At 44.5% G+C, this 13,452-nt stretch overlaps 1 protein-coding gene across 1 annotated transcript in view; it reads left to right on the forward strand.

Moving 5' to 3' along the window:
- The window catches only part of UST (uronyl 2-sulfotransferase), a 265,128-nt gene extending 253,968 nt beyond the window's left edge, over positions 1-11,160 (forward strand). Inside the window, exon 8 of the mRNA XM_037156825.2 lies at positions 8,107-11,160. Within this exon, the coding sequence (XP_037012720.2) occupies positions 8,107-8,390 (284 nt within the window). The 3' untranslated portion in view covers positions 8,391-11,160. The remainder of the gene's footprint in view (positions 1-8,106) is intronic.
- The last annotated feature ends 2,292 nt before the right edge of the window (positions 11,161-13,452 follow it).

The following is a 13,452-nucleotide window of genomic DNA, read 5'->3' on the forward strand; positions in this document are numbered from 1 at the left end:
AAAAGGTTCTCTTGAAATTCAAAGTGAGCTTGATTATTTTTAAATTATATATATTTCTAGATCTGAAAAGAAGATTGCAAAAAAGAGGAGGGAAATACCTCTGTTTACTTTACCAACCCCAAGCACAGAGTTAGCCATGAAGTGCCTTTTGTCCTTTCTCACCCTAATTGCCTTACCTCCAGGAAGCTGGTCTGAATACGCCATCGATCATCCAGTGGCAAATCAACGCTGGCCCTTTCAGCCCTGCATGTCTCTGTGAGCCACAGTGACACACATTCATTTCCGGGGGCAGCCACTGCCGGGGAGCGGCATGTGTTTGAACTGTGTGGCCTCCCTGCATAATTCAGGAAACGAGTGCACTCTAGGTGCAACAGGCATCGTGTTCGCACGGTTTTGGGAGCAGCCAGCATGGTGTGGGGCTCCGCAGGAGTGGTTCAGAGATGCGTACGTACGCACTCTGCCTTCTGCACGCTCACTTGTGCCCCAGCCCCACCCCACCTGACCTTGGCTATCATCACACCTGTCACCTGAGAAAGTATGCCTCATCCCTTGTGTGCTAGAAATTTCTGGATGTAACCTAACCCGAGATTAGTAAACCACAGGTTTTCAGACGGAGTGACTTTTAGAACAACAGGGCCTCCGCGTTGATCACCACTCAGCACCCCTGAAGCTGAAGAGTTGATGCCTATCTTTTGATGATGCTTATTTTTTTTCGGCTGTAAACTTTGGCCCCATTTCTGGTTGTTATTCAACTTGTATTCATTTCTTGCACATAATCTCTGCTGGACCAAGTTCAAACAAGCTCGGATTGGTGGGGGCAGGGGACTTTGGTCCGTGTGGAGTGTGCATTCACTTAGATCAAGGGGAGGAATGCCAAAGCCAGCCCAGCATCAGCAGAGACTGCAAGCCAGTGCTGAGGTTTTGTTATTTTGCATATGGTTAACCATCTCGAAGGTCGTAAAGTGGGGCCTCTGTCCTCCAGTGCAGCAGCTGGGTTTACACAGTATTTCCAGATTGTTTACTTTGACCTAGGGCCAGGGCTACATCGTTTTTCCATTATGCACGTTGGACAGATGAAGAGAGGTGGAAAGGGGGACTTCATGGGGCAGGTCTGTGATTTCCTTTTTATTTATATTAAAGGGGCTTTTAAGAGTTCTGAAAATTATGACCCAGTACCTCTATAAGGTCCATGCCACAGAGTTACAAGGAGCCACCTCTTTAGCAAAAATGTTCAGATCTTGGGCAGTAAAGCGAACTTTGTTCATGGCCTCCGCTTGAGACCATGTTGAAAGCATCATGCTTGTCACTGCTCAGTCTTGCATACAAACTGCTTACTGGTAAATGGTATTTACCCCCACATTCAGAAGTTAGACTCCCAGTGTTTGCTTGGAGCACCTTAGGAGAAGCGATGAGAACCTGAGCTTGCACACCTTCCACCGGCAAGTGCACTCTGTACAGATGGGTGTACCTGGTGCTGAGCAAAGGTGTGTCCCCAAGGTCGCCCTAGAACTCTTCCTTTGTAGTCTGTTCCCTGAGATACCTGCCTCTAGAGGATAGTACCGTTGTCCTGGCCTAAGTTCTTCCACCCGGGAGCGTTCAAGACCAGCTGAAAAACCGCAGTTTAAATGACATCCCCTGCAAAGCCCTTGGCACTTGGGTCGCGTGCACGGGACCTGAATGAATGTGTTACTTCTTAGTAAAATATTTTCTTTTGCTTTAGCAGCACTTAAAAATGATGGCAAACTAAGTAATTGAACAGTATTAATAGGTTATACAGATACCTTTTTGCCTCTACCTTGTTTGGATTTCCTTAGTCAATGGCTGTAGTAAATAACACAGGTGGCATAAATTCTGTAGCTACCAGGTCGCAGTGTATATTATGTCTTTCTACATAGGTATTCGTGTTTGTGGCGAATGTCCCTTATCGCAGTATGTCTTAAGCTTTGCCAAGCACGTATAAGTGACCTGTTGCCGTAACACAGGGTTCTCCAGTTAAGCAGCTCAGAAAAGCAAATACCACTACCTGTCTACAACCACCTCTGATCCTAAACTCCTATAACAGCGTAGCCTAAATAAATGTAATTCCTAGAAATAGAAAGGTTGTTCAGGGAGGACCCTCAACTATGGAAAGAATCTAGTGAAAACAAAATATGTACAGACAATACCAAAAGTTGCCTTTGGGTTAATCCAGTCTTACAGATGGATTTAACACACAGGTTTTAGACCAACAGACGGTTATGGAGGGTTCTTAGGTGCCAGGAGCTGGGTGCTGGGGAATGAAAACTGACTAAGACACAGTCCCTTTCAGTCTGGAGACATTTTTGCTGGCTTGCAGGTTTTTCACCAGATCCCCCCAGGCTTACCAAGCATTCCCCTGACTTAGAACACGACTTAGAACACTCGGGCCCTTCTTTTCAACTGATGCCCTTAACACCAGAACACACACGGGGGCAGGAGAGGTGGGCGGTTATAGATTTCCACTCGATTTGTGCCCAAACGGCACCAGGCTGGGAATCAAACACCCACTTTCTAGTCAAGACCGTCACGTACAGGTCGTGCAACCTTGAGCCAGTCTTGTGACCTCTCAGCCTCTTGGTAACTGTAGGTAAAACGGTGACCTTGAAGACTGTGAGAGATCATCGGTGTGGGGGGTGAAAACACATCGGTCCAGGGAGCTCTATGCAAATGGAGGGCTCTGTACAGGATATGCTATTCTGAGGGATGGGGGGACAATGAGCTGTTTCGACCACTCTCTATAAAGCTTTAACGATGCAGAAAACTGACCCAACTCAGCAGTTTCCCTACTGACCTATTTTTGTTCTCTACCATCATTGGGTGACTAATTACAGATTTTTTTGTAGCTGGGGGGTCAGAGATAATAAAAAGGATCCCCATCCGGGGCCACAGGGACTCTGTGGGGCCTCTGCTCCTCAGGGAGAGTACAGAGCCGGAAGCCTCCGAGAGTCTGTCCACACACCTGTCCACACACCGTCCTGCCTCCAAAGCTGCCTTTGGACGGGTCTGTGTGGAAAACCCATCTTTACTTTGCTATTCAAGTAGACAGATCAGAGGTTGGTTTTTATGTGTTTGCTTGCCTTCCCTTCTGATCATTTCATAGCTCAAAACCAGTATGCCTGCTTTGAGGAGCTTTTCTGCAATTACTGTGAAAATAATTTAGGGTATTCTTTGGCCAGTCCCTAATGGTACATAAGAAAAATGAAACAAATTGAAAGCATCCTGAAACCACAGCTTCTCTTTGCCAATATGGGCGGATTAGTTAAAGAACAGGGGCAGAAACACCTGGCGGGCCAACACTCTCGTCCCAAAAAGGCAACTGAACCACAGAGCTGCACACTGGAATGGATGGACCCCAGGGGAGCCCAGATGTCAGGGTGCACCCCGCATCCATGGGCCTCTTGGGAAGTTTCTGTTAAGCACATTCTGATACGGTCTTTGTCCCCACTTGGCTATACTGGCACCTCACAGACACAGCCAAGCCTTCTTCGGGTCTGACGACACTCTTTTCCTTCTGTTGGTTTCTTTCATTCATTCAACCAGCGTGTACGGAGGTGCTGTGTTTCCCCAGGTACTGCACTGTGGAAGTACAAATGAAGGGGTTACTAACCTTATCCTGAGCACTCTCAGCATAACAAGCTTCATGGAGAGAACAGCTAGATGAAACTGGTGAGGATGTTAAGAAAAAAAAAACTAGGGAAAACATTTCAGAAGTTTGATAGTGTCCTAGAGGCCTCCTAAACGTGTTTTATCTTTTGGTTAAAATATGTAAACCTGCCCTGTCCTGTCAGACACACACAAACCACAGATCTACATGATCAAATAGTCAAACAGTAGCTATAAAAGACCCAGTGCCATACGGAGTACTTAAGACAAGCCCTTGAAGTTTGGTCTCCCCATGAAGGACTTCTGACGAAGAAGATGAAATGCCGATGCTATCAAAACAGCCAGAGTGGAATGCCCCGTCTGCCCCATGGTGACAAGGTTGTGAAGAAGAATTCTCCCCGTACACCGTGAGCCCCAGCCCACCGTAAGCAAGCGACATGAAGGGCAAAGAAACTGGGCTCGGCAGTTACTGTTTCAGACCCAGCTTCTGGCTCCCCACGTACCAGCTGTGCGACCTTGGGGAAGTTACTGAATTCCAGTATCCCATCTGTGGAATTGTTATAAGAAAAAGTAAATGCATGTTACCTCTCTCACAGTCCTCAAGAATGCCTGTGATGATGAAGCTAATGCCCCATTCACTGCTTATAACTCCTGTGCCTTCACCCCAAAGTTATTCAATAAATATTTGCAAAAAAAAAGAAAGGTGACATTGGACACACAAATGAGGTCTAATTAGAGCCTTACTTCTTACACAAAGCACTTGCTTCCTGGTCTATGAAACCCAGAATTTCAAACCCTTTCGAGCAGGAGCACAAAGCTCCCATTTATTTAGCAGCCAGGCAGGTGACATAACAGAAAGAACTGGCATTTAGCGTCTGAGACAAAATGGAGAGAACTGGCCTCTCTCAGGGGGACGGCCACACTCAGCTCCAGAAGGATATTGCCTCTCTTTGAGAGAAGCCAGAAATCCAGGCTTCCACGTGAAATATTCCAAGTCTTAAAAGAACGAAGTCCAGTTCTTAAAAAATATCACACGGGCCAAATCACACACTCTGCCCGTCAGATCTCAGGCTGTGTGCTTGCCATCCCTTCCTTCATGGAAGGAGCTCTGTTTTTGCCTCTTGGCTTTTGAACTGTTCACCAGTGTACACAAGAGACATGAGCCCCTTGAACTCATGGCCTCGGTTCCCACTGACTTCAGAAGACGCTCATGGGGTGAGGTCTTTCTTCACTTGTTGACGGTTGCATTCTGCAGTATATGTTCCCCTACCAGGGGGCTACTTCCCTTCCCAGAGGATGCTAATAATAAGAATAGATCTTTAAAGCATGATTGTTTTGTGGCTGAAATAACAACAGTCTGCAAAAAAAAAAAAAAAAACCTAACAACTTCCTCTAGAACTGCTATTACAGTAATCTGGAGAGAGACTTGTTCCACAGTTCCCATTGTTTTGTTTTGTTTGGAGGGAAAAGTCTTGCATTTTACAGAAGTACTTAGCAATAGAATGACTTTTCCATAGCTCTGATTAGTGTACAGCAAGACACATAACCATATGCCTTTGAAATGCGGTTTTAAAAGTTGTCTACGGACACTACAAGGCAAACTGTCCTCCAGTCTTTCCATATGAAGTTGACAGTTTCCTACAGGCTCCCGAAAGCTCCACTGGTTATGACCCCGTACTTAGTGAGTGGGAACCTCAGCACAAATGCAAACCCAGGCTCAAATTCCAGCTCTGTTGTTTACTTCCTAGCTGTGCGGCCTTAGGTAAGTCATTTAATCTCCCAGAGCTTTTATCTTCCCATCTCCAAAAGAAGGGGCCATGACACCACCCAGGGTTATTGAGAATATGAAGTAAAATAACACTCAGAAGGGCATAAGACACCCCTAAATGGTTCTCGCCATCCATGGTTGAATCTGAATCTCTGCTCCTCCTGTAGCAAAAAAAAAAAACACTCCTATTTGTAACCATGACTTACCCTCTGGCAGTATCGTTAATCTCCCTATTAAATTTGCCAGCTCTGTGAAAAACAAAAGGACCAAAAGGCTATAATTATTTTAAATAAACTTTTGGTTCTATGTCCAGTGGCCTGAAACCTGAAAGGTAGAGAGTTGGGTGAGACCATCCAGAGAATAAGGAAGGGAGAAGGGCGAAGTCCGGACCAGAATCCTGGAAAGTACTGGCATTTGAGTGGTGGGCAGCAACAGAGGGCTGGGTGCGGAGAATTAGGAGATGGAGCAGGAAGTGATCAGAAGGAGAGCAGGACAGCCAGGAAAATTCTGTTACAGACACCACAGAAGAGAGGGTTTCAAAATGAAGCACATGGCCAACAGTCTTGTGAGGTCGTGCTAAGAAGCAGTGGAAGGCATGAGAATTACAGACTGAATTCTCAGCAGGGAAGCAAGAATCATTTGAGTGAAGTATTGAGGGAACACAAACCAGGTTTTGATGAGTTCAGTCATGTGTGTAAGTCGAAATTTCATGATAACAAATCCATGCAACTCTTTAAGAAGTTCAGCTGTGATAAAGAGGGAAAAATAGATTAAGTATGGAAGGGGACACAGAGACAAGAATTTTATTAAAGAAAGAAAAGACTTGCACACATCTGAATTTTGGTGAGGAGCCAGTTGAGGAGAGGTTGACAAGAAAAGAGAAGGCAGACTGAGAGCAAGACAGAGAGAAAGAGGAGACAGATGGATGAAATAAGAATGGAATATTCATGCAAAGCTAGAGCTTGGTGGAAAATTAGCTTTACTACGAATCCTCTGAACTAGTTGGCACTGCCCCTTGGGTTCAAACAGGGAATTTAGGGAGGAGGCTAAGAAGAGGAAGGAGGACTGAGGTACCTGAAATACATACCCTTGGGTAACTTTGCTATCTAAAAAATGAGTCTTTTAAAACTTTGTCTTATTGCCACTAATGAAAATTTCCCCTTTACTCTTACCTAAAAACCTCCTCGGATCTGTAGAGTTGTCCAGCAAATACAGAACTCAGTCTCCTGGTGGTTGTTCTGACTAGTACTACCAAGCAGCCAAAACACTTTCACCAAGATACTGAGGCGTTTGTAATTAAAATGTGGCTGAAAAGGCCACTTGGGATATCAAATATAAACTTTATTAGCTATCTCTCATTACCTTATGAAATTTGGATAGCATAAGTCAGTGTATAGGGATCACCAGAAATCACTTGAGGGAGAATGTTACTAAGTTCAGATGCTGGTCATCACAAGAAGGCTGACTTCTCCCAAATTCTGTAGATCTTGGGTCACATAATTACAAGTTCAAGCTGAATAAGCACCCAAGAAAAGTTTTCCTGGAATTGAGAAACTCACCACATCATGATGGTTGCATTGGTTTCTATCACTGACTTAAACAAATGGTCATAGAAGAACTCCACAATAATCAAAAGGTAGAAAAAAAAAAAACAAGCATCCACCAATGGATAAATGAATAAACAAACTGTGCTATATACAAAAGATGGAATATTGTTCAGCCATAAAAAGGAACGGAGTACCGATGCATGCAACAGCATGGATGAACTTGGGAATCATTATGTTGGGAGAAAAAAGCCAGACACAAAAGGGCAAATATCATATGATTCCACTTACAGGAGGTGCCTGGAATAGCCAGGGACACAAGGTATCACTTACAGGAGGCGCCATTCACAAACAGAATGAAGAACAGCTAGAGGAGAGAAATAGGGAGTCCACATTTATGGGTATAGGGTTTCTGTGCGGAGTGACGGGAGAACTGTGGCCATAGTGGGGACAGTTGCCCAATGTTATAAATGTAATTAATGCCACTGATATGGATACTTTAAAGTGGTTCCAATGTTGTCATATAAATATATATTACATATATACAACATATCTATGTTATTAAGCATTAATATAAAATTAAACAGATTTTAGCTATATATTTTACCACTACAAAAATAACCATTTGGAATGTACAGCAGTTCAAATTGTATTTCAGGAATCTAACAGCCCTTCACTTATTCTTCTTGACAAACACCCTCCTGAAGGAGTAGAGTGCAAATAGATTTTGCATCAAGTTGAACTATCATTAATAGATGTCAATATTTTACAATAAAAAACCCAAGATGGTTAGAAAGTGGTGAGGCAGCTTTTTCTGTGCTTCCTTCTGAAAGTGAAGCCCTTTACATATATAGCAGGAAATAGAAGATGAAAAATGGGTAGATTTTGCTGTTGAAAAGAATGTCTAACTTCGAGTTAATAACGGAATGGTGGTCCAACTGCTGCACTCACGCCCCCTGAGAAGGCTGTCAGGTAGTTTGTGTTTAGCCAACTGATGCTGATATTTCACTGTGGTGAAATCTTTCCAAATCACGTTGGGACCGCATTTCGCCTTCCATTCCTAGACTGGTGAGTTTCTTCCTTTAGGAGCTGCTAGTTTTATGCAGGTCACACAGGGCCTCGCCCTTAATCCTTTCCACCTAAAGCATCCTGTTCAACTCGGTTCTTTTCCAGAGCATAGGAAACTTGGGAACATGACTGTGACCGTGAGGAAAACCGTCCCCTCCCCCGAGGCCGTGCAGATTCTGTACCAGCGAATGAGGTACGAGTACGAGTTCTACCACTACGTCAAAGAGCAGTTCCACCTGCTGAAGCGCAAGTTCGGACTGAAGTCGCACGTCAGCCAGCCCCCTCTGAGGCCCCAGTTCTTCATCCCAACCCCCCTGGAGACCGAGGAGCCCATCGGGGATGAGGAACAGGATGACGAGAAGTGGCTCGAAGATATTTATAAGAGGTGATGGTGCCAGCCCCGTGTCACTTCCAGTGGCTTTATCTCCCTTTTCCAGAAATGTGTTTTTGTTCGTTTGGGGAAGAAAAATCCTGAAGGGACTAAATTAATGCTCGGCTGCATTAAAAAGAACAAGACATTCCCACAGGTTGGGGTCATTGGGAGATGCCCGGTTTTGCGGGTTTTATTTGTTTAATTTTATTCTGTGTTTTTCCTGGCTCCTTGGGCCCTTCCTGGGTACACTAAGATGACTCCATCACAAGGCATCTCGTCATAAAATAGCTTCCCCCTCCCCCAATATAATGAGAGAAGGGGGGAGGGCGGAATATAGCCCATAGCCCAGAAACCTATCATTTGTAAAAATGACTTGTAAAAATATTACCTCAGTGGTAGGAAACACCCAGACTTGTATATTTTGGTAGAAATACAAAACCACTTCAGAGACCAGGGAACCCACTTTAAAAGGAGAAGGTAAGACAGATGAGGACATCAAAGAGAGGACGTCCCTGGATTAGCATCCCTGCCCACCCAGGTAGAACCCCGCCTCTGGTCCCTCCCAGGGGACACCTTCTCCAAGAGCTGCATGCTTGCTATCTCTGAAGGAGTGAGTCAGCTTGTGCCACAGTCACAGCCCCCACCAGTCCAGAGCCCTGAGGACCTTTCAAGGTCAAAGAACACGGCAAGCTCTTCTGAGACATTCCAGGTCCAAGCACCATTCTGACCTATTTCAAAGGGACACAGCAGGGAAAAGAATTGCTGTGCCATCAGTTCTTTGGGAGAAGGCACGTGGGCAGGGTCGGTCGGCTCTGGCGGTCATGTGGCCTTGGCAAACAGCATAGTCCCATCCTTTGCGCCCAATATGAAATATTTTCTCCCAGCATTGTTTTAACTGGATACCCAGGAACCAATTTAGTTCTGACACTTAGCCTGTGGCAGACATGCTAAGCCTGATTAGGCAATGCATCCACAGCCATCAGGCCAGTGGGGTCCCATGGCCAGTGGGGTCCCACAGTATCTGGGGTCTTGCACCATCTAGTCCCTTCAGAGGTGCCTATTTTTGGTTAAAAAAGGGGGGGTACTGAATTCTGTCCAGGCAGCAGGAAAACTATGGTCTCATTTCTTATGGGAGCAGCTCACTCCTGAGAACCCTTATTTACTAGGGTATCAAGAAGAGGAGAAGCAAGAGCTTCTGGGTAAGAGACTGCTCGGGCTGTTTTATGAAACGGTGTCTGCCCCCAAAGTGCTCTGAGCAGATGTCGGGCAGCGTCATGTCTCCAAAATATCTCCTCCCCCCCTTACTCCCATCAGCTGCCATCCATCCATGATGCCTGGATTCGGTTATTAGAAATCTATCTCTTTGGATTCTGAAATGTTTTCCTCTTTAACTGCCCCCTCCCCCTGAAAAGTACATATACTCCTGGGAGAACGATGCACAGCCAGCTGAGACTCCAGGGTGCAGGAGGTGCTGGCAGGCAGGACACATGCCGCAAATTTTGTCGTCTTCATTTTTTCTCCCCTAGAGCCAGCCTTTCAAGAGCAAAGTGTGAGTTGGGGATACTTAATAGTAAATAAGACTCTAATTTTACACAAGCTACACATTTTCTACTTTTCAGAAACCAACAAGTCTCTCTAGAGTTTTTTCTGCATTCACTAAAGTTGGACGGTAGCCAAGATATAAAGCAAGTCATTTGGAACCTGTCAAGTGTGCACTAACGCTACTTTATCATGAGATGTATTGAGAAGGCTCCACCCCTCGGGAGTCCAGTGAAGGCTGGGACCACAGAGGCACAAAGTCCAGCATTTGGCCACTCGTGGGCCTCCTTTCCGCCTCAGAGAACTGGGGCAGCAAAGTGATTAAGGGACATGTAGAGTTGTGATCAATTCTAAGAGAAGAGGAAATGTCCTCATCCCGTTTAGAGAGACCAGGGCCCTACTATTCTAGACATTCTTTAAAAAGCAACTCGAAAAATAGTTACCATAATCAAAACGAGATCAAGAACCGCTGCCTGCTATGTTGCGAGCCATTTCTATGAAATTGCACAGAAAAAATGATACTTAGTTGACACACGTGCAGTCTCACTCTCTGGAAACACAGTCGAGTTGGCTGAGAGTTCTCTGCTCTGGTCAGAACCTCGGGACAATTGGTCATTTGACAAAGGTACCTTATCTCTTAGTGCAAGTTCACATGAGCACTTCTACCTGTGTGTTCAACGGCACTGATGGTCAGCAGTGATCATTACACATCAGAACAGAAGATGCTCACTGATGGACTTGCAGGGCCTTACTCTTATTTTGTCCCAACAAACAGCCTTTAGGTCCATAAAGGCAAAGCACTTCGTCAGTATCCTTAGCTAAGATGAAAACATTTCTTTGGCCCTGAGCCCAACACAGTTTGTACTTCATGAAATATATTGTACATTTTACATAGTTTAATTTAAAAAATACATTTTAAGCTGGTTGATCTTTGACTGCCTTATTTATTATAACCTTTCAGCACATTCCAAGGTTTTAGTTACTCAGGAAGGAGTTAATTAAAATGATTTTATTTTGGTCTGATGGATGTTTTTTAAAAGGAAAATTATTATTATGAACCTTCAGCCTACTTTCCTTGAGTGCCGTAAAAGTGCTTGTAAATTTTTTTTAAGGAGAAGGAAAAAAAATGGTGTTTGACATTGATGGAAATTGAAAAATATATATGCAACTGAAACGAGCTGAGCTGAAATAAAAGCAATCTGTGTTTGAGATGAAGTGCTCCTTAAGTTATTCATTACCCATGTAAATAAACGTATGTAAATAAGTTGAAAATGTTTTCCATTCTGTTGCTACCTGGAACGAAAGTGCCTGCAGTTCCTCAGCCTCCTTAATTGGCCAAGCTTTTTCCCTCAAGGTGTCATTTTTAGAAAGACGTATTTTAAAAAATCTATAAACTCTCATTCCTATAATCAGATGACACTAAAAATTGAGCCAACCATTCATTCATCCAGTTATGTATATAATTCCCAAGACAGCTGCCGACTTTATTGCCGTGCCCACTGGTTGGTCAGGTGCCAGTGGGCACCGGAACTGCCAACCTCTGATACCGGGTACCAGGGCGGCAGGTCAATGATGACTGGAAAAGCAAGGACATGCCACCTGCTGGTCTCTTTCTCAGACATGTAGAGCCTCAAAAGCTGGGTGATTCTAACCTCCCAAGGGAGCAGTTTTGATCCAGAAATGCTGTCCCTGAGAAATTTCACCATCGCATCAAAGGGAACTTGCACAGAGAGAGGGAATCCCCCCACCTTCTAGACCCCGGACACTGCATTCCAACCGCACATGAATACTTTGTAAATGAAAAGAATAGGAATCTTGGAACTAAATGAAAGAAAAATCCATTTGGGTAATAACATGCTTTACTTCAAAAAGAATCCGAGAGTCTCAGACAGCAAAGTGGTATGTGGTTCCTTTTCTTTATCACTTGATTTGTTGTTCTGTAATCCGGTCACCTGACGTTTGGCTCTGTGTGAACTTGAAAGGCAGAAGTACTAAACCAGACCTGGGCGATTCCGCCTCTGGAGCTGCTTGTTTGGTCTGACGTTCTTCTAAAATGTCCTTTGACCTGGCTGGTGTAGCTCAGTGGATTGAGCGCGGGCCTGTGACCCACACGATCACGGTTCTATTCCCAGTCAGGGCACATGCCTGGGTTGCAGGCTGGTTCCCTGTAGGCCAGTTCCCAGCAGGGGATGCACGAAAGGCAACCATACATTGATGTTTCTCTCCTTCTCTCCTTCCCTTCCTCTCTAAAAATAAATAAATAAAATCTTTTTTAAAATAAATAAAATAAAATGTCCTTTGACCTGCACATTTATCCAGTGAGCTACTTGGCTTTAAATGAATTTTATAGATGACGTCCATATGTCTTAAAAAGCAAAATGATGATCCATAGCCATTCAGAAAAGCAGTTCTGTGGGTCAAAATGGTGAAATTCCCTTCTAGTAAAAATAAAGAGGATTCATTTTACCAAACTCTCTTACTTCACATCTGATGGCAAAGAAACCAATTTTTAAAGGTATTTTGAATATCCTATGAAGAAAAGATTATTTTAACTGAAACCAAGATTAAGAGTCTTTGAAGAAAAACACGTGGAACTTTGTTCACACCCAAGTCATTGTGGTGTAACCAAGCCTGTTAGTTTGCCGGGGCTGCTGTAACAGAGGCCCCCAGACTGAACAGCTTGACCAACAGAAGTGTGTTTCCTCCCGGTGCAGGAGGCTGGAAGTCTGAGATCACGGTGTCCACAGGGTTCATCGCCACTGAGGCTGCTCTCCTTGGCCTGCACGTGGTCATCTTCTCCCTCTATCTTCACAAGCTCTACTCTTTGTGCATGCTCATACCGGTGTCCAAATTTCCTCATTTTATAGGGACACCATTCATACTGGATGAAAGACCACTCCGCCGAGCTCCTTGTAGCTCAATTACCTGCAAAGGTCACATTCCGAGGTACCGCCAGTTGGGGCTTCAACATATGAACTTTGTGGGGACACAGTTCAGCCCATAACACCCAGGTTACAATGGAAAAGTTATAGCAGAGGAACAAAACCCTAATGAGGAGAGAAGCCAGCCTCAAATCACAGACCCTGGGGCTACCCTGGAGCTCTGAGGTTACCTGTTTTTTCCCTCATTTACGGATGGGGGAATCAAGGTCGGGAGGTGCAAATCCATCCCACATTTTTTTCCCAGTGAGCATTTGATTAGCTTTGGAGTATCTACCAAATTAAAATTTCAAAATGCTGATGTAGTCAGGGTCCATCTACTGTCCTAGAATCCACAGCGGAAATAATGCAGCACAGTCAGCCAAACCCAGAACCACATTCCACACCGAAGCCTCCTCCCAATGCGACTCTCCTCAGTCTGTTGGCTGTGGGGTCCCCTTCCCCAAAGGGAGGCCCTATTGGTTTTCAGTTGCTTTAGTTCTCAAAGAGAGATGTCGAAATAAATGTTTTATTCTAGATTTTTCTGTCTACTGAAAGGACACAGAAGTTCTTGTTTCTGGATAAACAGATATAGACCACGTTTATCCATCTCAAATTATA

This window comes from Artibeus jamaicensis, unplaced genomic scaffold (genome assembly GCF_021234435.1).
Source record: "Artibeus jamaicensis isolate MK-2021 breed Jamaican fruit bat unplaced genomic scaffold, CSHL_Jam_final contig_3176, whole genome shotgun sequence".
NCBI classification, from domain to species: Eukaryota; Metazoa; Chordata; class Mammalia; order Chiroptera; family Phyllostomidae; genus Artibeus; species Artibeus jamaicensis.